The 25,127-nt window shown below is 38.6% G+C and overlaps 2 protein-coding genes across 4 annotated transcripts; one reads left to right on the top strand and one right to left on the bottom strand.

Annotated features, from left to right (window-relative positions):
- Positions 1 to 12,465: 12,465 nt before the first annotated feature.
- Positions 12,466 to 17,696, bottom strand: alg2 (ALG2 alpha-1,3/1,6-mannosyltransferase). 3 transcript variants are annotated; one of them, XM_052143460.1, is made up of 4 exons: positions 17,603 to 17,687; positions 16,399 to 16,443; positions 15,068 to 15,377; positions 12,466 to 13,906 (listed from the first exon to the last, which is right to left on the bottom strand). In XM_052143460.1, the coding sequence occupies exons 3-4, from the start codon at positions 15,374 to 15,376 to the stop codon at positions 13,007 to 13,009; spliced, it is 1,209 nt and encodes a 402-aa protein (XP_051999420.1). In that variant the 5' UTR covers position 15,377; positions 16,399 to 16,443; positions 17,603 to 17,687; the 3' UTR covers positions 12,466 to 13,006. The 3 variants fall into 3 exon arrangements, with proteins under 3 accessions (XP_051999420.1, XP_051999422.1, XP_051999421.1); XM_052143462.1 differs by having other exon boundaries at positions 16,399 to 16,440; positions 17,603 to 17,655; XM_052143461.1 differs by lacking the exon at positions 16,399 to 16,443 and having other exon boundaries at positions 17,603 to 17,696.
- Positions 17,697 to 17,963: 267 nt separating this feature from the next.
- On the top strand, positions 17,964 to 23,735 carry sec61b (SEC61 translocon subunit beta). The gene is made up of 4 exons (XM_052143466.1): positions 17,964 to 18,102; positions 18,763 to 18,860; positions 19,957 to 20,061; positions 23,417 to 23,735. Exons 1-4 carry the CDS (start codon positions 18,100 to 18,102, stop codon positions 23,502 to 23,504), a joined length of 294 nt encoding a protein of 97 aa, XP_051999426.1. The 5' UTR covers positions 17,964 to 18,099; the 3' UTR covers positions 23,505 to 23,735.
- The last annotated feature ends 1,392 nt before the right edge of the window (positions 23,736 to 25,127 follow it).

Here is a 25,127-nt window from a genome sequence, read left to right as displayed (position 1 = left end):
TGAACTATCCCTTTAAGGCCTTTGCGCACCAAAGGCAAATTTCCGTCGTGATGAACATTTTGAAAAAACCAGTGGATGCCTATGAAGCCAATTCATACCTGGAGGGAACATTCATGCGCCAAAAAATCAATAATGTTTTAACGGTGAGCATGCCGATTTTTCTTTTCCATCTGCCCATGAAACGCTCTGACCAATAAAACATTGCACAGATCTATACTGCAGTGTCTCTCATTAAAGAAATAGGTCACCCTAATGAAAATTCTTTCATTCTTTACTCACCCTCATGTCACCCCGAAACCCTTTTTTCTATGGAACACAAAAGGTTAATGGTGTACACAATAATTTTTTCCGGTTTCTTTTTCCACTGTGGTAATGTGATTAGAATGTATATAACAGTTGACGATGCCGCGAGAGGCAAACATTGGAGGGAGTGCACTATGGAGGATGATCACATATTCCAGTTTTTATGACCACCTTGCTTTCTTCCATAGTTTTTACTCTGCTAAAGCACAGGAAAGACACAGCCCATGTCGCAAAAATAAAAGCAAAGAGAAAAGGTGAGAGGGTTACCATCATATAACGAGTTGTGAATGTCAATGGACAAAAACACACAGAAAGGTAAAAACTCCCAGAATAACTAAAGGACATTTATTGAAAAAATATTATAAGAGCAATATTTTGATGTATCATATGAGTTTAATGAGCTAGTTAGCATTATAATGCAATGCTATACAAGTTAAATCATTAAGATACACTAAAAGTACAATAAACATCATTTTATTAACTTTTGTTAACTTCATCAGATATTAGCAAACTTGGCCAACTACCAAGAGACAACTGAGTTACCTTGGCATTGGCAAATTGACGATTGGGTGCCCTGTACTAAAGCCATTTCGCCAGCATGGGTGAGCGTAGTTAGCTAACCATGCTGAGAAATCCGCGTTGAGAATGGTTTGTAATAGTTCTGTGCTCAACTGGAACCGTTCCTTACATTGCTCAGAACCATTTAGCTCGATGGTGGAAAAGAAGCTATTGATTCGGTCACAATGTTTAACAGTTGGAGGGGATAGGGGAATATTTTCAGTGAATCAGCTTTGGTCTGTACCTCACACAAACATATCATATAGCTTCAGAATGAGAAGAGTAGAGAAGAGAAGAGAAGAGGGAACAATGGGATTATTGGAGGAAATGACACATCCAAGTGTCTTTGTCCTGCTTGCCCTCTCTCTATTGACCCTCAGTATCTCAGTAGCTCCTCTGTGGATCGTAGTACAGATGTCTGCGGTGCTGCAGAGTGGAGTGATTTCCCATGTGTTCTCCCCTCCCTCCACCTTTCCTTCTTGCCTCTCCTCCATCTGATATAGATTGCTGGTTGGGTTCATTTGCTAATTGAATATGTTATGCGTCTGTTCAGATGTCAGGAATTGGGGGGATGATGATTAAGAGATTGAATTAATTGAGCCTGACAGATGCTGATTTCAGTCATATTTATTACAGGCATTCAGCTAAAAGATTGTGACATTTAAACCTGTTAGCATGTTAAGTGGACAACTTCCATATTGAAATCCTGCCTGATACAACACCTCTTTAATTTTCCTGGATCTTTATGCTTCCTTATTAACGCAAATGTAACACAATGGACTGATGCTTGTAGAACTGCCAAATTAATATGTCTAATCTCGCTAGATAGGGCTATGTGCTTACCTGAATCAATGTACGCTGCTTTACTGGAATCACACACACACACGCATGCACGCACTCACACACACAAATAGTTTAGCCTCCCCCTAAACTGTGATTATCTGCACAGGTAGCATAGGGATAACTCATAAGCATCCTAACCCCTGCCTGCCAATAATTAGCCCCTGTTAATTACAGCCCTACTGCAGGTTAAGCTAGTGAAAATCACCCAGGAGATACCCTCACACCATCAGGTGCACACACGTACAAGCTTACACCTCCAGAGGCCAGATTTATGAGCTCAGTGTCCAGAGCTGAGCCTGATCAGCATCAATATTGAAATTGACAGCTAACAAAATTGGCCCTTAACACTTGCATACACACAGCAGCGGGGAGGAAAGGACGGACAGATTAAGAAATGGCTTTGGGTCTTTTGCTTTGCCTGGTTGCCTTTCCTCCCTCAGATTTCTTCCTATCTCCTTTCTCTCTTCCTCTCCCCCTCCACATACATTCCAGTTATCCTTCTTTATTTGTAATAAAATTGTTTATGTTGTGCTGACCAATATGTCAGTCATCTTGGATTTATACTGACAACTAGCAGAGTGGATGCAGAATCATACAAATGCAAAGTTTTTCTGTTACCGATGCCATAGAAATACACTATTCGCAATCAGCAATGATGATTCATAAATTCCGCAAGCAAAAGAGTCTAATAATAGGGAGGTTACCAGGACAAAGTAAGTAGTATTCAGCTTTTCATATGATCTCACTTTGATTAATTAAAAGGTAAACTTGATGGGAGTCTTGTTTCGTGTAATATAATTTTTCAATTGGTAACTACCAATTCACTTTTTTTTTTTTTTTTACTGTTGCATTTTAAAATTATTTTTCTGTTAAAATTAGGGGGTAAATATAAATAATATGTTATATATATATTTAAATAATATATATAAAAAATGTCAGAATGCACACTATATACCCCCCCCCCCCCCCTTAATTTTAACAGAAAAATAATTTTAAAATGCAACAGTAAAAAAAAAAAAAAAAAAAAGTCACTTGGTTAACTGGTAGTTACCAAGAAGTGAAAAATTATATTACACAGACAATATATATAATTCTATTGTAAAAAAAGTTTGACCTTATAGTTAACAATGAAAATGTAAAGACAATACATGTACTTTTAATGTAAACTATGGTTAAAATTAAGGTGAAAAACAATAATCGAGTCCCTTGCACGACACATCACATTTGATTATATTTTTTGTAAATACCGGTAGTTATGTTTCTTCTTATTTGTTATATCAGTAATGTACATGGGTGTTTTTTTTACAGTGCACTTTCAACATCAAAAAATCCCTACTAGGATTTGTTTTATGTTGAATTGCAAAGCACCAATTATATTATCAGAAAAATAGGGGTGATACAAATAATGTGAAAAACTACACTCAATGAGCTCTTTATTAGGAAGACCTGTACACCTACATATTCATGTGATTATCTAATCAGCCAATCATGTGGCAGCAGTGCAATGCACAAAATCACACAGATATGGGTCAGGAGCTTCAGTTAATGTTCACATCAAACATCCGAATGGAAAATAAAATAAAATGTGATCTCAGTGATTTTGACCATGGAGGTTGGTGCCAGATGTGCTGGTTTGAGTATTTCTGTAACTGCTGATCTCCTGGGATTTTCATGTACAACAGAGGATTCTCGGAATGGTGCCAAAAAGAAAAAAACATCCAGTGAGCGGTAGTTCTGTGGATGGAAACGCCTTATTGATGAGTGAGGTCAACAGAGAATGGCCAGACTGGTTCGAACTGACAGAAAGGCTACAGTAACTCAGATTATCACTCTGTACAATTGTAGTGAGCAGAATATAATCTCAGAATGCACAACACAAGAACTTGAGGCGGATGGGCTTTCAACAGCAGAAGACCATGTTGGGCACTTTATTAGGACCATAGTGTTCCTAATAAAGTACACAGTGAGTGTTCTTCCTGGTGTAGCTACTGATATAGCTAAAAATAGAATACTTTTAATGTTTTTTAAAGCTCAAAATCATTCATCGTACCATATAAAGACTTCCTGTATACTCTTTCAGGACAAAATCCTTGTATAAACCGAGCACACTCACATTAACAACAGTTGTAAACTCTATGTTAACTCTGTTGAGTCATTATAATCTTATGACCTTCATCATCCTCATGGGAATCTGAGTGATACTGTAGCTGGCCATTCAACAACACAATTAACCAATAGAGTTTAGTAATGAGCCAATTAGCAATTACAGACTGTTTAAGAGGCACCAGGGTGTGCTTAATTCACACCTCTGTAAATTGTTAAAGCTGTGTTTCATTCCTGCCCCATAATCCCCCTTTACCACTCCCAGTCATAGGGTCATCATATATTCATACCCCTGTCAAATCTAAAAAAAAAAAGCAAATAATCTGACTTGAAGCTTAGAGATAACTCCAGTTATTACCCCATGATATTAAATGCTATTCCAGTGGAGGCTTCTTGAATGGTCCCCAATGACCTTATTACCCTAAAATGCCCTTTTGTTCCAACAAAACACCTCTATATACACTGTTAACACACACACACACACACACACACACACGCACACGCACACGCACACGCACACACACGCGCACACACACGCGCACACACACACACGCGCACACACACACGCGCACACACACACACACACACACACACACACACACACAATGGGGATAGCCAAGGCCAAGTTGCCCCTTACGAATAGTTAGGGAAACAAAGTTGTAAACACACGCATGCGTAGTAGACTTTGAGTTTGGCATGTTGTCGCTTTTGGAGTGTGTTGTATTCCACTTCTAAAACAGATTCTCAATTACTAATAAAAATCAATGATCTACATTGTCATTATCTCAATAAGTTAGTTTCCCCCTCACAAGCTAGCAGCTCACCCTCTTAATTAAATACTTGGTGTGCGCATACTTTTACCTTTTCATCGTACACACATTTGCACAATTAAGTGTTGTCTGAGGAGCTGATAGCTTTTAAGTGTGGCTGCCTTTATTGAGGGGCTGTGTGTTGGGTTCATCAGAGCGGTCTCTGAATAAATATCTGCCCCTTGTGCCCTCTCTCTTGACTGTCTCTGTAATTCCAGCGCTTCCATTAGCTGCTGTATTGATAACGATCATTAGCATATTTATGGTGATGGCAGGAACGTTATTGTTTGTGTTGTTATTAATCTTCCCTCTGAGCAACTGCTCTGACAGCTCAATCTATTCTGCCATCGCGACACACACTCTCTCAAGCGCGCGGCACTTTCAAGTTGAACGCTGCTTTTGTTTGAGGGTAAATAGGCAGTGTCTGGGGGCACGAGGGATGCAGCAGGGGAGGGGTGATTGACGCGACCCCACCTCCGGTGAGTGCTGATCTCCAGCTGGGCCGAGGGCTCGATGGCATCGCTGTCACTTTGCCAACCGCTGCCAGCCTCACGTGATAGGTCCTTCTGATTACAACAGCCCTCTCTAAACACACAAATTAAAAAACAATTCTGTACACAGATGCGCAAATAGAATTCAACATGATTTAAAGCCGATTCTAGAGTGATAGAAGTGGGACAGTTATGGAGTCATTGTTCAAGAATGTGTGATTGATTTGTAATGGGCTGTCTTGTAATGGGGCTTGCTGTTGTGTGTGGTTTACTCTGTGGGGAGCCTGAGGATGGCTGATGGGGGTAGATCTAATCGGGATTCCTAGGTGACTAGTGAATATGCATGGTGTCACTCCCTCTGTTTGAGTGACAATTCCCTGATTAAGGGCCAACTGAGGTTTGGAAACCAGCCAGGATCACTGAGGGCAATGAGCATCTCCACCACACATTCTCCACCTCAATTGGCCTGCGGTGCTCTATAATACAGCAAACAAAAAATAAGAAAAAAGCATGTATTTGCTCCAGAAGCTAAAAAATGAGAAAAATGGCACCATCTGGTGGAATATATATATATATATATATATATATATATATATATATTATATATATATATATATATATATATATATATATGATATATATATATATATATATATATATATATATATATATATATATATATATATATATATATATATATATATATATATATATATATATATATATATATGATCTTTCATTCTGGAGCCCTAACTTCAATTTTTATATATATATATATATATATATATATATATATATATATAAATTGAAGTCAGGGCTCCAGAATGAAAGCAGAAAATCATAGAATTGCTTTAATGGCACTTGGATCAAATATTGCAGTTTTATTGGGGTTCAATGGGGAAATTTCTGTCTTTAAGGTCCTGAGTGTAACTATTTTGTGTACCCAGTGTATTAAAGATGTATTATAGGAACTGAGGTTGAAATACAAACACACCTTTGGCCAAATTTATGCCGTTGACATTAACACAGCCAAAATGATCGAAAAAAACTAAATGAAAAAGACAAAAATGTTCCGAAGGTCGCACAAAGGTTAAAAATTGATTCCCTAAAGAAGAGCAGATAAAGCTGCATTTCAGTTACGCACATTTACATTTCAAGGTAAAATTATATGTATGGAACAGGATCTCTAATGGTGACTTAACACAAAACAACTAATTACAGTGAAACAACATCATTAAAACTATAAAGAATTCTTAAATTCTTAAAAACCACTAATTAAATGCCCCAAGAAGTTCCTTTTGACCAAACAAACGTGCTTACATTATTCAAGCATGAGGGCATACGGGTATTCCCCACAACCTCAATTCCGCTAATAAAAACAAAAAGTGATTTGTAAATTATATTCACCTTTTGCTATATTGAAAGCAGCACAACTACACATTATATGTTTTATCTTTATTGCATTTTATTTTTTTATGTAGAGTAATTTTAAATCAGATGATTGCAACACGCTCCAAAAAAGTTGAGACAGGGGCTTGTGTTATTCCCAACCCAGTCTAGGGTTGGGTAAGAGTAACAAAATTAAAAAGGTTTGGCATTCCCCTTCTCCCATGCCAGCACGCAATGATCACTAGAATTTAAAATCCAAAAAGTATTTATTTAATCAAAACAAGAAAAGGAAGTCAAAAAGGCTTCATGAGGGGGTAAAGCTAAAATAACAAACAAAACTTAAATATCTGTTGGGGAGTCAAAACTACCTTACCTACAAAATAAAAAGTGCAAATAAACATTAACTTCCCTACTTCCCTCACTAACCAAAACACAGTAGAAATGATGATGGCGTGGGTTGACCAATCAGTGGAAAGGTGTGTTTCATGCCCAACCACATGTGCAAATCAAATATTTATCTATTTTCTTCCTACCAACAATTTTTAAAAACAACCCATCAAAATGTACACGGCTGTTCTCTCTACCTGTAGCTCAGGCCCGGCTCCACAGGGGGGCCTGGGTGGGCCTGGCCCACCCAATCATGAACTTGGCCCACCTTGAGAACTACACCTACACACACCCCTTCAACTTCGGCCCACCTTACATCTTAGTGCTGAAGCCAGGACTGCTGGAGCTTTGGTCTTTAGCAGTCAACACCCGATTGCATTGCGCCACCTACTGGTGAGAATGAATATCTTGAGATTGTGCATCGGTAATCTGCTGCTTTTACTGCAGTTCCCGGATGTGGAAGTTTGAATTTCCAACCGAATTTGAATCACTGAATTTGAGGAAGCAAATTTTGTTAAGCGAAATATAACTGGCTGAATTTTATATAAAAAAATCTAGATTGAACTGAATATTTTGGAAATTAACTTTGGAAGGTGAATATTTATTGTTGAAAATGTTATCATTAAATTGGTTCAAATTCAGCCTCCCAAAATGCAAGCACTGTAAATACAACAGATTGAATTACAAGCACTGTAAATTCAACATATTTAAATGCAAGCACTAATAATTGAATGTATACATTTTTTCAATTAGAGCAATTCAACATGCTTTTATGCTTCAAAGACTTTAAACATGAATATGCTTCCATAGAAGGGTCCACATTTCAAAATATTTTTGAAAAACACTGCCATCATGTTATCCAGGCTAAAGAGGAAAAGGACCAACCAAGCTGTTATTAGTGTCAGGTCCAAAAGCCAGTGTCTGTATGGGCCAGGGGTGTGTCCTTGCCCATGGCATGGGTAACTCTCACATCTGTGAGAACATCATGAATACAGAGAGTTCCCCTTCTGTCACTCACTCAATATTATGTCGATTGTAGTGACACAAGGGGTCTTTCTTGAGAGTCTGGCATACCTCTGAACTTGAGAATAGGCCAATGTGAAATTGCCGCTACCAGCCACACCCTGTCCACAGCAACCGCGCTACAAACGGCGCTAGGTAGGAAGGCCAGAGGAATCAGGTAGACCGGATAAGACACCGTACCAGGCCGGTGAGCAGAGCAGCCCAAACCCCACACACCAGCGGGAACCACGAAAACTGGCTAAAGTTCGTTGGAATTAAATCCAAATGTGTAAATTTTATGGGTGTGTGAAACGAAAGGGAAAAAAGTGCATTTAAGCAAATACAAAAATGAGATGGAGCAAAAAGTCTCGGTTACTTGTGTAACCTCCTTTCCCTGAGATGAAGGGAACGAGATATTGTGTAGCTACGCATATGGGAGTGCCTTCATACACAACCTAGTTGAAACCTCTCTACAATAATACCAATATTCCAATATTGGCTAATGGTGTTTGAGACCCGCCCGTTCTGGCGTGAAACTGTCTGCTATAAAACAGGTCCACAGACACCATTTCCTCAGAATTTCTGACTGAGAACAAGGAGCACATCACTCATGCCTCAAGAACTCTGAGTCTTTAAGTGCGGCTAGCATTCGCAATTTCTTATTCCCTTTGTCTCAAGGAACCAAGGTTATGTAAGTAACCGAGACGTTCCCTTACGACTCAGTACACTTGACACTAGATGCCACACAACACGACACGACCCAGTTTGAACTGAGATGGACACTGTAGAATGTCTGAAGCAGTAGGTCTGTGCTGGCATAACAAAGCCTCTGATTGCAGCAGTAATAGCCAATCGTTGAAGTAGTTCAAGATGCGCACGCCGCTCAGTTTCAGAGGGTCAATGCACTTTGTGAATGAGCGAGGAGCCAGAGACAGTCTGAAGAGCAGGACTTTGAATTGATACGCTGTTCCCTCGAACGCGAATCTCAAAAACATCCTGTGATGTCGTACAATTTGGATATGAAAGTACGCATCCATCAGATCTTTCGACTCAAACTTATCATGTGGGCATACATGCGATAAGATCCGTTTCTGAATAATCATTCTGAATGGGCACTTTATAAGTGTGCGATTTAAATGTCTCAGATCCAGGATTGGCTGAAGTCTGCTGTCATTCTTTGGAACAAGAAAATAATGGCTGTAAAACCCTTTTTGTGCTTGACAATTTGGCACAATCTCTACCGCGTTTTTCACGATGAGACAATTAGATGTGTATTTTGGCTCGTAACACTGGCACGTCTTCTGACGAAATCGTGGAAGAGAGAACACCAATGAAACGTGGTGGCCGGTGTGCAAAACTGGATCGCATAACCATGTTCGATCATTTTTGCACCCATTCTGAAATACACGTTAGGGCTCGCCATGCATCCGCGTAATGGGACAGAGGGAAATTTGGTTTGCTTACTATGATATCATGCAACACTCACTATAGGGAAGTGGTTGCGCATAATGTGTGTGCTTTGAAGAGGAAAAATGGGCTCTTTATTGAGAATGTGTGAGCATCTCGTGCATTTGCAATGAATGCTGTATTCTTTTTTGCACTTATTGCATTTTTAATTGTATTTATTTGAGTACAAGACACAGAAACAACATTTTGAACAATATTGTGAATGACAATATTCCTTTCTCGCAAACAATAACGGGGAGATGGGAAACAGTGTTTTGTGTCTACAATCGAGCCTTTTTTGGAGCAGACCCGGAGGGAACCGCGGGCTCTGCTTTCCGCTTCAAAGGGTTGTGCCCATAATTTTCTGCGTGTGCTGACACACAGGTACCGGTGAGACAGCAGGTCGGGTGCTGGCTCAAAACAGAGCGAGGGCAAACCGGCTGTGATATACTCTGTTTGGGTATAAAGTGTCTCATAGCCTGTGACTGCTGCTGAATCGAGACGTAATGCTCAGCAAACCTATTCACAGAGCCACCAAAAAGGCCGGCTGGAGACACTGGAGCATCCAAAAGAGTGGCTTTTTCCTTATCACGCATTTCTGTGAGGGTCAGCCATATACGTCGATCCAGAACTGCCAGGTTGACCATGGCCTTGCCGATGGCCAGCACAGTGATTTCGTGGTATACAGCGCTAAATCTGTAGCAGTGCAGAGCTGTTTGAATATCTTTAGAATGAAGCTGTGCTTGTCCATTTGCCTGAGGAGCTTGGCTTGAAATTGCTGTCACAGTCTGTCTCCATGAGAGCTGACTCTGCGTGGGTGCGGCCCAGACAGTAAATGCAGCTCTCATGCTGATCTAACGGCAGGATGTGCCTCTCGCACAAGGAAAACTTGAATAACATCTTTAAAAAGATGCGAACATGTAAGTGACACTTTTAGATATATAAATATATAAGTTAATATATATTTATATCACACAGTATACAATACACAATTGCTTTATAAGGATACACAAACCCTGCCGAAGCTCTGCGGGGAATCAGGATGCTGAGGCCTGTTCACCAGCGAAGCATCAACTGGCGAAGCAGTGTGATGTTCTCCGGAAACCTGCAGGGGCGCGGAAAGTTTTCCCACAAAGATTCCGCCTGCTGACTCATGAATATCGAGGGCGAAGGTAGAGGTCTTCTAGACATGAGATGATCGCTGTCTTGAAGGAAGAAATTCTGAGGAAATGGTGTCTGTGCACCTGTTTTATAGCAGACAGTTTCGCACCAGAATGGGCGGGGCTCAAACACCATAGCCAATACTGGAATATTGGCGTTATTCTAGAGAGGTTTCAACTAGGTTGTGTATGAAGGCAATCCCATATGTGTATAGCTATGCAATGTCAAGTGTACAGAGTCGTAAGGGAACTAAAGACCAATGAACAGCTTCATAGTAAAGCGGCATCTAAAACACACACAGCGTAGGCTTCTCACACCAGAAACACAACATCCTTAAGGATTATTGTTGGTGCCAGTCGGGCTGGTTTGAATATTTCTGTAACTGCTGATCTGTACTGTGCTGCTTCTTTCAGGAAGATCAACTTCTGCTATGAGAGATTTACCACTAGTTAGCTAATACTTAAATAGAAATGACAGTTAGGAAGACAAGTTTTTTCCTCTTAAGTACAACTTTATAACATTAATGTAAATTGTTGGGATATCGATTCTTTTCAGTCACATTTTAGAGCTAGTTTGGAGGAAAACTCTGTTTAATTAATTACAGCAAGTAATATAATATCCAGTATTTCTCACTTATTCTACTCTCAAGTGCAAATCTAGAATTCCTTATGTGTATACAGTGTATTTATAATTAGTTTGAATTGTATGGTCCTGGTGTTGCACTGTATTGTTCTTGATTAAACTATCACTGTCTTATGCTTAAAAACAAAACAAATTAGAATGAATTATTGCAGTAGAAAATAAAGAGATTCTGGTATTGATTCAAATTGACTTAATATTTTATTTAATCTTTTGATAAAAACAATTAGAGACCATTTCCATAAAAATGTACACTGCTAAACTAAAACTTAATTATATTCAACAATTGTATCGGAGGTTCTTTAGCACTTAGATGAGGTGTGGGTGAAGACTTGTTCCCTTGCACAGTGACGGTTATGCAGTCTGACCTTGTTATTGTGCCCGGTTGATTTACATGTTCTCTGGCCTCATAACACCTCTTTTATATACGATTAAAACCCAATCAGTGCACAGCTAAAAATAAGGGCCTCATCTTTAACACATTGTGGGTTAATGAGGAAACGCAACAAGAACTGCTCCCAAACTGCCAACAAAACTGATGCGACTCTAGAGAAGCAATACATCTGACGTCTGTGTTACAAAATTAAAGCCTATTTAATAGACACCCTCACCCCCTTTTCTTTTTTTTTTTTTTTTAACTAATTTAGTGTGCAAGCTGCAAGAGCACTCACCTTTGAGGTTATTGCAGATATTCAGGGTTTCATGGGTGTAAAACGGTCACAGGCTTGAATGTGGAGAGCTCTGTGCTAGGACAATAACTGATGTGAACAGCTTGAATTTGACAAAATAATTGTTTCTATATACATTATGTGCTTTTGGAATTTATAGCTGCAGTGTGTAATTTTTTCTATGTTAAAACACTTCTATACCATCTTAATATGGTGAGACACTTATAAGTGTGCCATTTGTATGGTCATTTTCCTAAAGTGTAAACACTGTAGTTTGTTTGACCATCCTTACCAGCCCAACACAGCAACATTGGCTCAACCAATGGATTGATGGGGGGAGTATTCAGGAAAGCTGTTTGCAAACAAGTATTATTTTTGCAACAATTGTTTTTTGCACCTTTCATCTTTAAACATTAAAGAAATAGTTCAACCAAATACTCAATTTCATGCCATCTCAGGTGTGTATGACATTCTTTCTTCTGCAGAACCAAAAGATATTTAGAATAACATGTCAGCTCTGTAGAGCCATACAATGCAAGTGAATTCTGGAACTGTAAATTGTCCACTGTTCTTTTTGGTCAGCATGCAAGAAAGAAAAGGAAAGAGTCGATTGCATCCAAAAAATTAAAAGATTCATTAGACAATGACAAACAACACAAACACATTATAGAATTTCATTTAATTAGTGCTTTGGTCTTGTATCAATAGAAGTTCCTCTATGAGGACATATACAACACAGCCAGTAACAACCTCAAACCAAAACAGCATATGACCTTCAGTGTCTTAGGAAAACTTTCTCTTTAGACTACTCAGACTAACTTGATATGAGCATCTTTAGTTGAGACTTAAATAACTCTTACCATCATCCATTGTTATCACCAAACAAAAGCAGCGACTCTGCAGAATAAGAGCAGGGCACAGAAAACTTCTCTATCGATTTCTGCCAAAGAAACACTCTAATGGCATAACATAAACACACATACAGTTCTCAGGCATTGCCATGCCACACTTCGATCAATGTGACCAGCACACAGTAATTAATTCACCTCTCAATGTGCTCCACATTCTTGTGCTGTCTTTACTACTCTTATCTTTCATTAGAGAACACATACTTTACATACTTAGTCCCTCTATGGCAACCTGACTGGCAGAATGCATTCATGTGCTGGTCCACAGCAGATCTGGTCCTTTAAGAGGTTACAGAGTGTTACTGGGTAAGGTTGATGATGTGATTTTGGAGCTGCTCAGTAAAGGCCTGCAGTGAGAAGCACTGCTGGACCCTCTCTCTGCCAGCCTGCCCCATGTGCTGCTTGAGTTTAGGGTCAACAACAAACTCTTGCATAGCCTCAGAGAAGTGCTCAGGCGTTGGTTCACACAAGAAGCCAGTTTTACCATGATCCACAGACTCCAGTGGTCCACCCGAGTTAACTGCAATAACTGGAGAACGTGAGTACATAGCCTCTATTGGTACAATGCCAAAGTGTTCATTGCTGGGTGTGTACAGTACACAAGTGCTGCTGTGCAGCAGGGACAATTTCTGTTTGTCCGAGAAGGAGCGCAGGAAGGTGACGTGGTCCTCCAGGCCATGAGAAGCCACTAGTGAACGCAGCTCTTCGTAATGCTCTACATTCTCAGTCACTCGCTCATCATATCCTCCCGCCATCACGAGGTGTACTTGCTCCCACTGATTTTCAGATAGGCGCTCCTTTAGAGCAGCTAATGCCTGCAGTGCTAACGGCAGGTTCTTCTTGCGTTCATAGCGGTTGATTGACAGAAAGAGGAAGCTCCGTCCCTCAGGGACCAGCCCACTGAGTCCCTCAACTTCACCATCAAAAGCTGCAAAGTTCAGAGAGGGATATAGGACATCGGTGTGGATCTCAGCTAATTTGGGGAAAGTCTGTTTGAAGACCCCTTTGGTGTACTGGCTGTTTACCAAAATGCAGTCTGCCATGCCAGTGGTCAGTTCCTCAAACCAGTCAATGGGACCACGATACAGGCGCTTCAAAGCAGAGTGACGCTGAGTCAGCAACTGGTCAGGGAAATGACAGTAGAACAGAACTTTCTTCCTTTGACGTGCCAAACGCAAAAAGGGAATACATGCCGAAACCTGAAAGAGTGGTAAATAAATAGAAATATGTTAAGACTTAACATGCTGTTGCACTAAAATAAGCTAGACACAGTGCAAGGAATAGGACAGAACGCAGGCCTTGAAATGCATTTGTAAACGATAAAAGTTATTTTGAACCTGACACAACATCTAAAAAATGCAGCGCTCCGCTTCGAGACGCTAAAAAAAGCGAGACATGGTGCAGCGGCCGAAGACATCCATCTAGCACATGTTTGCAAAGAAAATCAATTAAAAAACACAGCAGATGGATGCAAAAATGTGTTGTTCGGTGTGAACGCCTCCTAATGAACACTTAATTTTTGTAATTACTACATTTTGGCAGTCTTGAGTCTTTTGTCACACGTCCAAGTCAAGTCTCAAATCCTTTTTTACATTTACATTAATTCATTTGGTAGAAGCTTTTATCCAAAGTGACTTTCAAAAGAGAAAAACACAAGTGAATGATCTTAAGGAGACAGTGGTACAAAAGTGCCATATTACAAAGTTTCACTAGCATCAGAATAGAATTCAAAACATATAAAAGTGCAAATTATTATTATTTTTGTTGTTGTTAGTGACTAGTTAAGTGCTCTTGGAAAAATGCATTTTAAGTAGTTTTTTGAAGACAGAGAGTGAGTCTGCTTCACGGATGGAGTTGGGGAGGTCATTCCACCAACGTGGTATGATAAAGCTGAAAGTCCGAGAAAGTGTTTTGGTGCGTTTTTGGTAATATTATTCTATATACAGTAGAAATTTATATTCATATAAATGAATTTCATTTATTTAAAATGTATTCTTTCTAAGGAATTCCAAGAAGAAGAAAAAAATCCTGTGGAATACTGGAGCAGATGACAGCACATTCGCACAGGGAAAAAAAATTAGGTTCAAAGAGTGCACAAAAAAACTTCCTCTTATCTAAACAATGTTTTAATATTCTGTGAAAATATTTCTCCTTGTGGCCCTAAATATGTCTGTTTGCAAGTTTTTAATTTAATGACAAGTCTCAAGACAATTACCTACGAGTCTAAATAGAGTCGAGTCAATTTTTTGCAACTTGAGTCTCAGAGTCTAGTTTCCATCTCCGTATTTTGGTTGAAATCTAAATTTTTCTAAATAGAGTTGACAAAAGTAATGCAAAGGCAAAAATAAAAAGGGTTTTACCTGATCACAGAAGACAACATCAAACTCCTCCCCACTAAAGAACACAAGAAACATAGTAACGTAGATCATGCGTAGGTATGCACACAGGGCATGGAAATACCCAAACACACTGGTGGGCAGCCAGTCGCCCACACACACCACAGGTAGGTCAGGTGAGAGTGTCTCAGAGAAGCAGTGCTGGGGATCATAGTGGGCTGTCCAGATCTGCACACTGCAGCCACGAGAGCGCAGAGCTACAGCTGCATCCACCACTAGACGCTCTGCTCCACCTATACCCAGATCAGGGTGCAGGAACACCACCCGAACCATCCTGTTACAAAATCAAATGACAGGTACACCACATTTCTAAACAAAACATCTAGACTTTTCCAGATTTTTGGGTTGATGTTGCCCAAAAAAAAACAGGCAATCTCTCTCTCTCTCTCTCTCACTCACTCACACACACAGCTGAATTATTATAAGAAATATAAAAGTTGCCAGTGTTTTTCTTTTATTTATTTTTACCAATTTGGAATGTTCAATTCCCAATGTGCTCAAGTCCTCGTGGTGGCGTAGTGACTCGCCAATCTCAGTTGCCTCCGTGTCGGAGACCATCAATCCGCGCTTCTTATCACGTGGCTTGTTGAGCGCTTTACCGCGGAGACCTAGCAGGTGTGGAGGCTTCATGCTATTCTCCGTGGCATCCACGTACACCACAGAGAGCGAGAACCACATTATAGCCACCACGAGGAGGTTAACCCAACGTGACTCTACCCACCCTAGCAACCACTTGGTTGCTTAGGAAGCCTGACTGGAGTCACTCAGCATGCCCTTGAATCGAACTTGTGACTCCAGGTGTGGTAGTCAGAGTCTTTGCTTGCTGAGCTACCCAGGCCCCTCTTTAAGTTGCCAATGTTAAATAAAATCATGATTTTGTGGATTGTTCAGATCAAAAATCTCGGTACGGTGTTATCACTGGCCAGATCGCACTCACATGTTCTAATATTGTTGAACATGGTTGCAAAAATCCATCATTAAAGGAATATTCCTGGTGCAATACAAGTTAAGCTTAATAGGCAGCATTTGTGGCAAAATGTTGATTACCACAAAAAAATATTTTTGATTCGTCCATCCTTTTTAAAAAAACTAAAATCGAGGTTACAGTGAGGCACTTGAAATATAAGTGAATGGGACTGATTTTTCAATTTTATAAAAGTACTTACATTAATTCTTTTGTTAAAACGTGTATTATTTAAGCTGTAAATTTGTTTAAAATTAAATTTTAGGGTTGTAAAATTGTCTATACATTTAAGGTTTCAAAGTTTATTATTTGTCATATACATATTACTTACTTGTGATGTAATGTAACAATTTTTTTTCCTTAGGTCCTCGTCCTACTGTACAAAAACAAACAGAACCAGAAACTAAGGACATACACCCACAAAATGATAAACATTTTATAAAATATATAGATTATAAAGAAATATAAGGAAAATTAATAAAATATATTAGAAAATATATAAAAAATTGGTTAGGTTGTACAAATGTACACAGAACTATACCATGTGCAATTGTCTAGTTAATTATAGTGCAAGCTGTTTTGTGTCTGTGCGAAGCTGGATTATACAGACTGTCTCAAGTGTCCCTGTTCAGTAGCCGGATTGCCCGAGGATAAAAACTACACAGAACAGGTATCACACTAAAATCATCTTAACAACACTCATGTCGTTTGTCTTGTGGATATAATTTTGAAATAGTACATATTTTTAAGTTTAAGAATTGGCCCCATTCACTTCCATTGTAAGTGTCTCTGGCACCAGAAATTATTTAGCAGAGATGGGCCACTTCTACCTCTGAGCGGTCAAAGGATGTAGAAAGAAGTCCCGCCTTACAAGTAAAATAACCAACCACCTTTTAGATACAAACATCACCTGTCAATCAACCCTACAACACGCATGAACATTAGCTATACAAACCGGGATATCTGCGTTTTATTTTAGCGTAATAGGAGGTAAAATAATAATAATAAAAATCACCATTTAAATTCCAATATTGACAGATTTTATCGCTTATTTGAAATATGTTCTTTATTATATAAGCTTGGCCGACCGTTTTTGAGATTTCGGTGTGTCCCCTCCATTCAAGTAGATAGGAGCTGCACTGTAATGATTAGAAATACCCTTCCGAGAGCGTTCCAAAAACGGCAGACAGTACACTGACTTGGCAGAAAGACTTTGCTGTAACCCAGACTTTTTGTGTTTTTCAAAGATAAGGAGAGGCAATTCAAAATGTGTTTTTGCGGTAATTAATATTATGCCACAAATACTGTCGACTGATCTTAACATGTATCGAACCCAGAATATTCCTTTTAAATGTTTGTAGATCGTTATAAACAAGCCGGACACGTCAGTTATAAACTACGTAACACTAAAACAGCACTGTTTCGAATGTCGCGTTTTATGTTTGTTTACATAATATTCCGCAGTAGTGCCTTCAACACTAAACAAAAAGGCAGTGTTAAAACTGATCCTGAAATAAGGACGAGGAATTGCTTACCTGTCCTGTCACGTTTAATGGCTCAACCTCAGCTGCCTGTATGAACAACCATAATGGCTCAAAGTTCGCAAAGACAAAGCTATAGTGAAACTGGCTTCCGGATTGAACCAAAATGTCTGCCCAAAACAGTACACATCATCCATCGTACATGACACGTCACTGTACTCTATTCTCATTCCTTTGAGTTTACTTAAAATAAATGTATTTAAACTATTTTCATAATTTGTTTTAATACAATACATTTAGTTTTAGGATCAAATGCACACCCCAAACCATCCCAGAACACGGTAAAAGTAATACGCAGAACCTCATTTGAAGTCAGGCACTACTGACTTCTAAGAGGGTCCTTTCTACGGATGTCGTGGCTTTCTCGGTGAAACGTCATCAAGTGTCTCTCTTCTTCAGTGCTCTGAATCAGCTGGTCTTTAGTTACAGAGACAGTCAACTAGATTCAATCTTCTACCCCCAAACTTCTGAAACCTACAACATTAAACAAAATGGTAAGTTTCTCAATTGGTTTTGTATTTATTTTTAATCTTTAAAATGTTCGTTTTGTGCATATATGACCTTTACATCCGAGTTGCTAGCTGTCTAGCCAGCCATGCTCTTGTATTAACTTACCGTTATTTAAATAGTTTAGTTAGCCTAGTTTTTTAAAATTGTTTTACAGTTACTCAAATGCTAATTTTTAGTCTACGCACAAACTGAGTTTGTATTTAATTTTGTACAAGTTGTTTATAAACACTATGTATACTGTGTTCTCTGTTTGGGAGACGTGGCCCTTTTGGACCACCGGTTTAGCTCTTCAGACTTCATCTCACCAGGTTTCACGGCATAAATACTAACTTAAACTATAAACTGTATAAGGTGTTTTCCTACTCTCTTTAGGTTTGAGCGTTAGTATATACATTCGAATCTATTTTAAGGGGCTTTGTGGAGGTTTAAATGGTCAGTGGTTGTATACAAATATTAAGAGATGCTGTATTGATCTGCCTGCCTTCTGATATATGTACTATAACTTTATAAAATATATATATATATATATATATTTTTTAGGAGATTTTATTGTTAATTTTTAGTCCTGAAGTAATAAGCTCTCTAGGCATATTACACACCTAATTTATCACGTCGCTTATCTGCATGTCCCTCTCTTTTTTCAGCCTGGACCTGCAACAAGTGCAACAAATGTTGGTGCGTCCAGCCGTTCCCCAAGTAAGACAGTGGCCCCTCGCACTGCTGGCACCTCAGCCAGACAGAGGTAAGCAGCTTGCACAATCATCAGCTGAGCTCATATAGGCCTTAAATACCCCATTCAGCACAACTTTGGCTACTTAACCTCAGCACACATCATTCCATGAATTTCCTACTGGGTGTCTTCACATCTCTCATCCTACACTGATCATTGCTGTATCCAGAGGATTGAAAAGCTTTCCATTCATATTAGCTGGTATCTTTGTGTGTTTCTCTCTTTTAAAGGGATAGTTCACCAAACTAACAAAAAAAATATGTATTCTCTCATTTACTCACCCTCATGCCATCCCAGATGTGTATGATTTTCTTCTGCTGAATACAAAGATTTTGAGAAAAATATCTCAGTTCTGTAGGATCATACAATGCAAGTGAATGGTGAACAGAACTTTTAAGGTCCAAAAAGCATATAAAGGCAGCATGAGAGTAATCCATAAGAGTCCACATCTTCAGAAGCGATATGAAACTGATCAATATTTGCCTTGTTTTTTTTTATTTTTTTTACCATAAATCTCCGGTTTTACTTGCATTCTTTTGTTTTTGCCGATTCACATTATTTTGGCATATCGCTACCTACTGGTCAGGAGGAGAATTTATGGTTAAAAAGTACTTCAGTATTGATCTGTTTCTGACCCACACCTATCATATTGCTTCTGAAGATATGGATTTAACCACTGGAGAGTTTTATGCTGCCTTTATATGCTTTTTGAAGTTCTGAGAAATAAATAGACCTGTTGAGCTATTAAAAAAAAAAACATCTTCATTTGTGTTCTGCTGAAGAAAGTCATACACATCAGGGCTGACGTGAGGGTGAGTAAATTAATTTTCATTTTTGGGTGAACTATCCCTTTAACTGTGATTTGATCAGCAAAGCTGAGAGGTATTATTTATATGGACATCACTGAAAGTCGTTGACAATGATTACTTGCAATGTTTTGTCCTGCAGATTTTACATAATAAGTGTGTGATATTAACTGCATTGATATTCTGGCCCTAATCCGTTAGTTGACATTTTATCCACTTCAGATGCTTGATGATACCTGGCTGAGACATTTGACTTGTGTGTTAAATCTATGTGTTTGTTTATTTATTTTGCTTTTCCCCAGGAAAGCCCCCAGCAGTGGTGCACGCAGTGGAGCCAGATCCACAGCATCAGCTGGCACAGGAGGGATGTGGCGCTTTTACACTGAAGACTCCCCAGGTCTTAAAGTGTGAGTATACACATCATCGAGAATGACCAGGAATGTGTCAAACACTCAGTAGTGTTTTTTTTTTTTTTTAACTAAGAAGTTTGGTCTATTTAGTCAAATAAGAATACATTTGAAAGTTCAAATCATGTTACAAATAGTGCATGCTGTTGCTGTAACAGCAGTTTGTAACATAAGATATAATTCAAATATGTAGACCAATTCACAATTCTATATTATTTTTTAAATATCAATAAAAATACTTTTAGAATTTTAGTGAAGGTTTAATGGTTCTTTAGTGTATTATTTAAATTTTAAAGGAATATTCTGGGTTTAAAACAAGTTGCTCAATTGACAGCATTTTTGGCATAATGTTGATTACCACAAAAATGAATTTTGAATTTCCACCCCTTTTTTTTTTTTCTTCTTTTTTTTTTTTTAAAAAAACAGCACAAATCTGGGTTCCAAAAATGTTAACCTTTTTATAAAGAAAAGGAGGGGCAAGTCAAAATTAATTTTTGTGGTAATTAATATTATGCAATAAATTCTGTAGATTGGGCTTAACTTGTAGTGAACCTGGAATATTTATTTAATGCCTCATGCTAACAAATCTTTCCTATTTAACTGCTGTTTGTTTTTGTTTTTTTTGTTTTTTTGCACTTCCTTGCAAATGTGCAAATTCATCTCATTGGCCATTGAACAAATATTTTGCCCCACCCCTTTGCATTTTATTATTGTAACCTGCCGGATAGCCTCATGTTTCAATATGTTATTTAATGGAATTGTGGTGAAATTTGTGACTTCGAATTTATAGTATAGTCTGTGGTGTAGTCACTGACTATATTTTGTGGAAAAATATTTTAAACCTATATGATCTGAGTCTCTGGTTTCACAGAGAAAAGAGCGGACTGTGGATCAACTAAGAAATCAGACATCTTTATTGCTGTTTGTTGCTTAAATTGAAGGCAAAATAAGATGAGGTAACGATTAGAGATACTTGATGTGCAAAGAACAAACACACACAGATGCAATTTTTTTATTCATCTCCTCAGCTCGACAGGAAGTGACACGAAAGGGAGGGGCAGAGGGTTCTGAGAGGTTTAGCATTTATAAAGATAAACATGAAATTTTAATGACAGGAAATTGGCCTCATGGGCTCAACCTCCTCCTTTATTTGATGTCTTCCCTGCCGTTTTCCCTCCTACAGCTGTGTGCATGTGTACATGTGTACATGTGTGTGCCTTATATTTAGACGCAGACTCTTACTGCAACGTTAACATTTCTCTAAAGCGAATGGGTGTTTTCCTCTGTAGTGATTTCTGTGCCGATCATTTCAAGGGCCTAATGTTCTTCATATACTTGTAGATGTGTTCAAAAGCATTTTTTCTAGACTAGTAATTTTTTACCCAGTTAATGCATGAGAGGCGTTTCATCAGTTCATTCTTATGGACAAATTGGCTGAGAGTTTTAGAATGGATTTGTCAGAGTCTGCAGTGGGCATATTTACAGTCAAGTGTCTCTTACAGAGTAAGAGAGTCTGTGTGGAGTTATGTGTCTGAAGTTTATTTTTTTTCCCCTTAAACCGCTCTTTAGGTTTACGTGCGTGTCTGTGTTTTGTAGCTTAATTAAAGTTCCATCAGAAAAGGTCACATCAATTAAAGCCTGAGGGGTTGGCCTACAGTCGGCATGGTTACACTGCTGCCTAGCAACTCAGGGGATGGTCAGTTCCTGCTTTAATAAAGCCCCACATTTTCCATCTAGCTTGTTAATAGTATCTTCCTCACCAACATTTATTATCCTAATTAGCCCTCTGTCACAATCAAGATGAGCAGTCCTGATTGGCCGTGCTTTATACATCGTTATTTTATTTATATTTAAAAACGGGAGTCACCATTGGACAGATACCAAAACACTGATTTTAATTAAAGTTAAGCTAATTAATTAATTAAGGAGTTGAAGTCGTTTAGTTGATGTATGTAATTGGCTTAATTTTGCCCAGGCTGAATGTCAGTGTAACGCAGTTCAATGGAAAGGAGGAGGCGAGAACCAGTTTGGCAATATAAATAATATTTTATTGAGAAACAAAAGACAAACACACATGACGGACATGTCCGTAACTGATCTCTCTCCCACACAATCCTCCGCAGTCGGCCTTTATCCCTCTCGGAGGCTTGATTAGCCTGATAAGGGACCGGGTGTGTAGAATCACACCCCGCCCTCCGCCCTGCCACATTCCTCCCTCGTTCTCTCAGGCTGGGGAGCCCCTGGCATGATGTACACCCCCACCCCCCCCTTTCCCTTGGGAGGGGCGTGTCTGCCGGCAGGTCATCCCCATCTACCTGGATGAGGGAGGGGACAAGGGGAGGGAAACAGAAATAATAAAAATGGGGGGTACTTCCTGTAACAGTGTAGTACCCCCCCAAAACGAGAGGGAAAAAGCCAACGCAGAGTGGCAGTGAGTGAGTGAGGGGAAAAAAAACACTTGCCAGATTCCTTCTGCCGTAACTATTTTGTGGTTGAATATTTAACCAGCATGATCACTCACATGCTGATTCTAATTATTTCTCAAATTGTGATTATTACTTTTTCAATTAAGTAGTAATAACATTACTAATTACTAAATTACTTTCTAATCACTTTTTCACTCAACAAATTCAAAATTGAATTTTTACACAAGTCATACACTCAACACTTCACATTTCTCCTTCACAATGATTCGTTACATGGCCATAATTCATGTATTCTACATAAATCATATATTAGAAATAGGCAAAACGCTATAATGTACTTTTAAAATTAATCAAATTATTAAAGTCAGTAATCTGATTACAAGAATTAAAAATGATATGTAACACTACTTTTGACTAAAATAATTAATTACAGTAACTAATTACTTTGTAATTGAACAACACCCAACACTGGTCACATGACATAAACCAATGGCATTTGGTGTCAATGACATCAGACCTGGCCTGACACTCAAAGGCTCCATATGTGATTTGTGGGCACTGGTGGAAGCCAAGTTTATCAGTGAATTGCATAAATTCAGGTTTGTTCCTTATGACTGGTGCACTATTTGTTTAGCTTTGTAGAAGGACTTTTTATGATGTTTCTATGCTTTTATTTTTGGGTGCTTTGTAATATAAATTGCCATCCAGTTTTGTTGGGAAAAAGATAATCTCGAGCAACCTGCATAACATCTCTTTTGTATTAGGATAAGGGATGAATATTTACATTTTGGGAGTTGGTCAGTGACTCTGATCTAATCTTTCTGAACTTGAGACTGTCAAACCTCCACTAGGAGTCTCTGTATCTTACTGTTTGTTAATGATCATAATAAGAGCTGACAGTAATTTCTTCTATCTCTCTTTCCATGCAGTGGCCCAGTACCAGTTTTGGTGATGAGTCTGCTCTTTATCGCATCTGTATTCATGCTGCACATTTGGGGAAAGTACACCCGTTCTTAAGCCTGAACGACCTCTAAAATCCGACCCTACAACCTGTCACTGAATCTTAAGCCATTGGACTTGGACCAAACTCTGACCATCAACACCCCAGTCCCCTTACTTTTATTATAACCTCCATTTCAAGGTGTTTTCAACCCCCAAGAGTTTACCCAGCCCCTACAAACATTAACACCCCCCAATCCTTGTTCAAACAAATTTGTAAAATTGTACAATAAAATGTTATTAAACATCTTTCATGAGTTTTGTCTTCAATGTACAATACGGAAAAAGAAAATCACAGGGTATGATTTGAATCATAAGGTGGAATTTGCATATCTTCAGTCTATGACATAAGATGTTCTATGCAAATTTACATTCCAGACATACTGTTAATGTGTGAGCTGGTTTGTCTCCACCCATCTCTGAATATGATGTCATAATGTGCTGTTGCCCCAATTTCATTGAGCCTGCAGCTACATCCAATCAACACTAAATCAAACCTCACCTTACTCAAGCATGCTAATGCAACTCAAAAAATGAAAAAAACCTGCTTGGTGCACCACTTATTCACATGTTCCAAAAATCTAGCTCAAAAATAAGCGAATTTTAGCCTTAATTTGTTTTTCTTTCAATAAAAATAATTTTATGTTTTAGAAATGAATAATAGAAAGTATCTGGCTATACTTCAAGGAATAGTTCACCCCAAAATTAAAATTCTGTCTATTTATTCACCCTAATTTTTGTTAAAACCTGTATGACTCTATTCTGTAAACCAAAAGTTTTTTTTTTTTTTTAAAGATATCCTGGCTACTCTGCATATAATGGAAATGAAACTGTCAAGCTCCTAAACATACAAAAATAGTCCAGACAACTCATGAGCTGTGTTTCAAGTCTTCTGAAGTAATACTATTGCATTGTGTGCAAGCAAAATTTTAAAACGGACCAAAATTTCAGTTATTCACTGATAATTTTACCCTCAAATGAGCTGTTAACCACCGTAAACAAATCAATCATTAGGTCAGTATTATGTAACCCAGAAATCGAATCGGTACAACTCATGAATTAAAAATTCTGATAGATTTTGTGAATCTGAATCAGCTATTTAATTGACAAGATCTAACTCAAACAAATCATTCGTTCATGAAATGGACTTTGCTACTATTCTTATGAACTTGAGAGTTTCAGTGAACAGTGACTAAAATTTGGGTCTGTTCCTCACACAAAGCTATCATATGGCTTCAGAAGACTTTAGGGTATAATCAGTGCTTGAAGTGGGGCGTTACACAGCAGTATGCAGTACCAGGACTTCTAGAATTTACTGTACAAAGTACCGGCAGTATTTCTTTGTGTACCACCACTTCTCAGAGACACCCGGAACGATGTAATGTCTTTATTAATGTAAGCAAGTGATTTGATGCAGCCCACCAATCACTTTTATCTAACCTTCCAAATGATTTTGATAAAACCTTGGTAAACATCTGAACACTTTCTGAGTTTAACAACACTTGACATGTGCAACAGCATAGATGGCCATCAAGCAATCCGTGGTCCAGTGCCGCAGGAGTGCGCTTGTTTAAGCATGTCTGGGCGTAGTTCAGTTTCACTCTTCTCCAAAACATGGACCAGGAACTTTTGGGTGAGCGC

Source organism: Xyrauchen texanus, chromosome 15, assembly GCF_025860055.1.
Source record: "Xyrauchen texanus isolate HMW12.3.18 chromosome 15, RBS_HiC_50CHRs, whole genome shotgun sequence".
Classification (NCBI taxonomy): domain Eukaryota; kingdom Metazoa; phylum Chordata; class Actinopteri; order Cypriniformes; family Catostomidae; genus Xyrauchen; species Xyrauchen texanus.
This window is presented reverse-complemented; position numbering and strand designations above follow the sequence as displayed.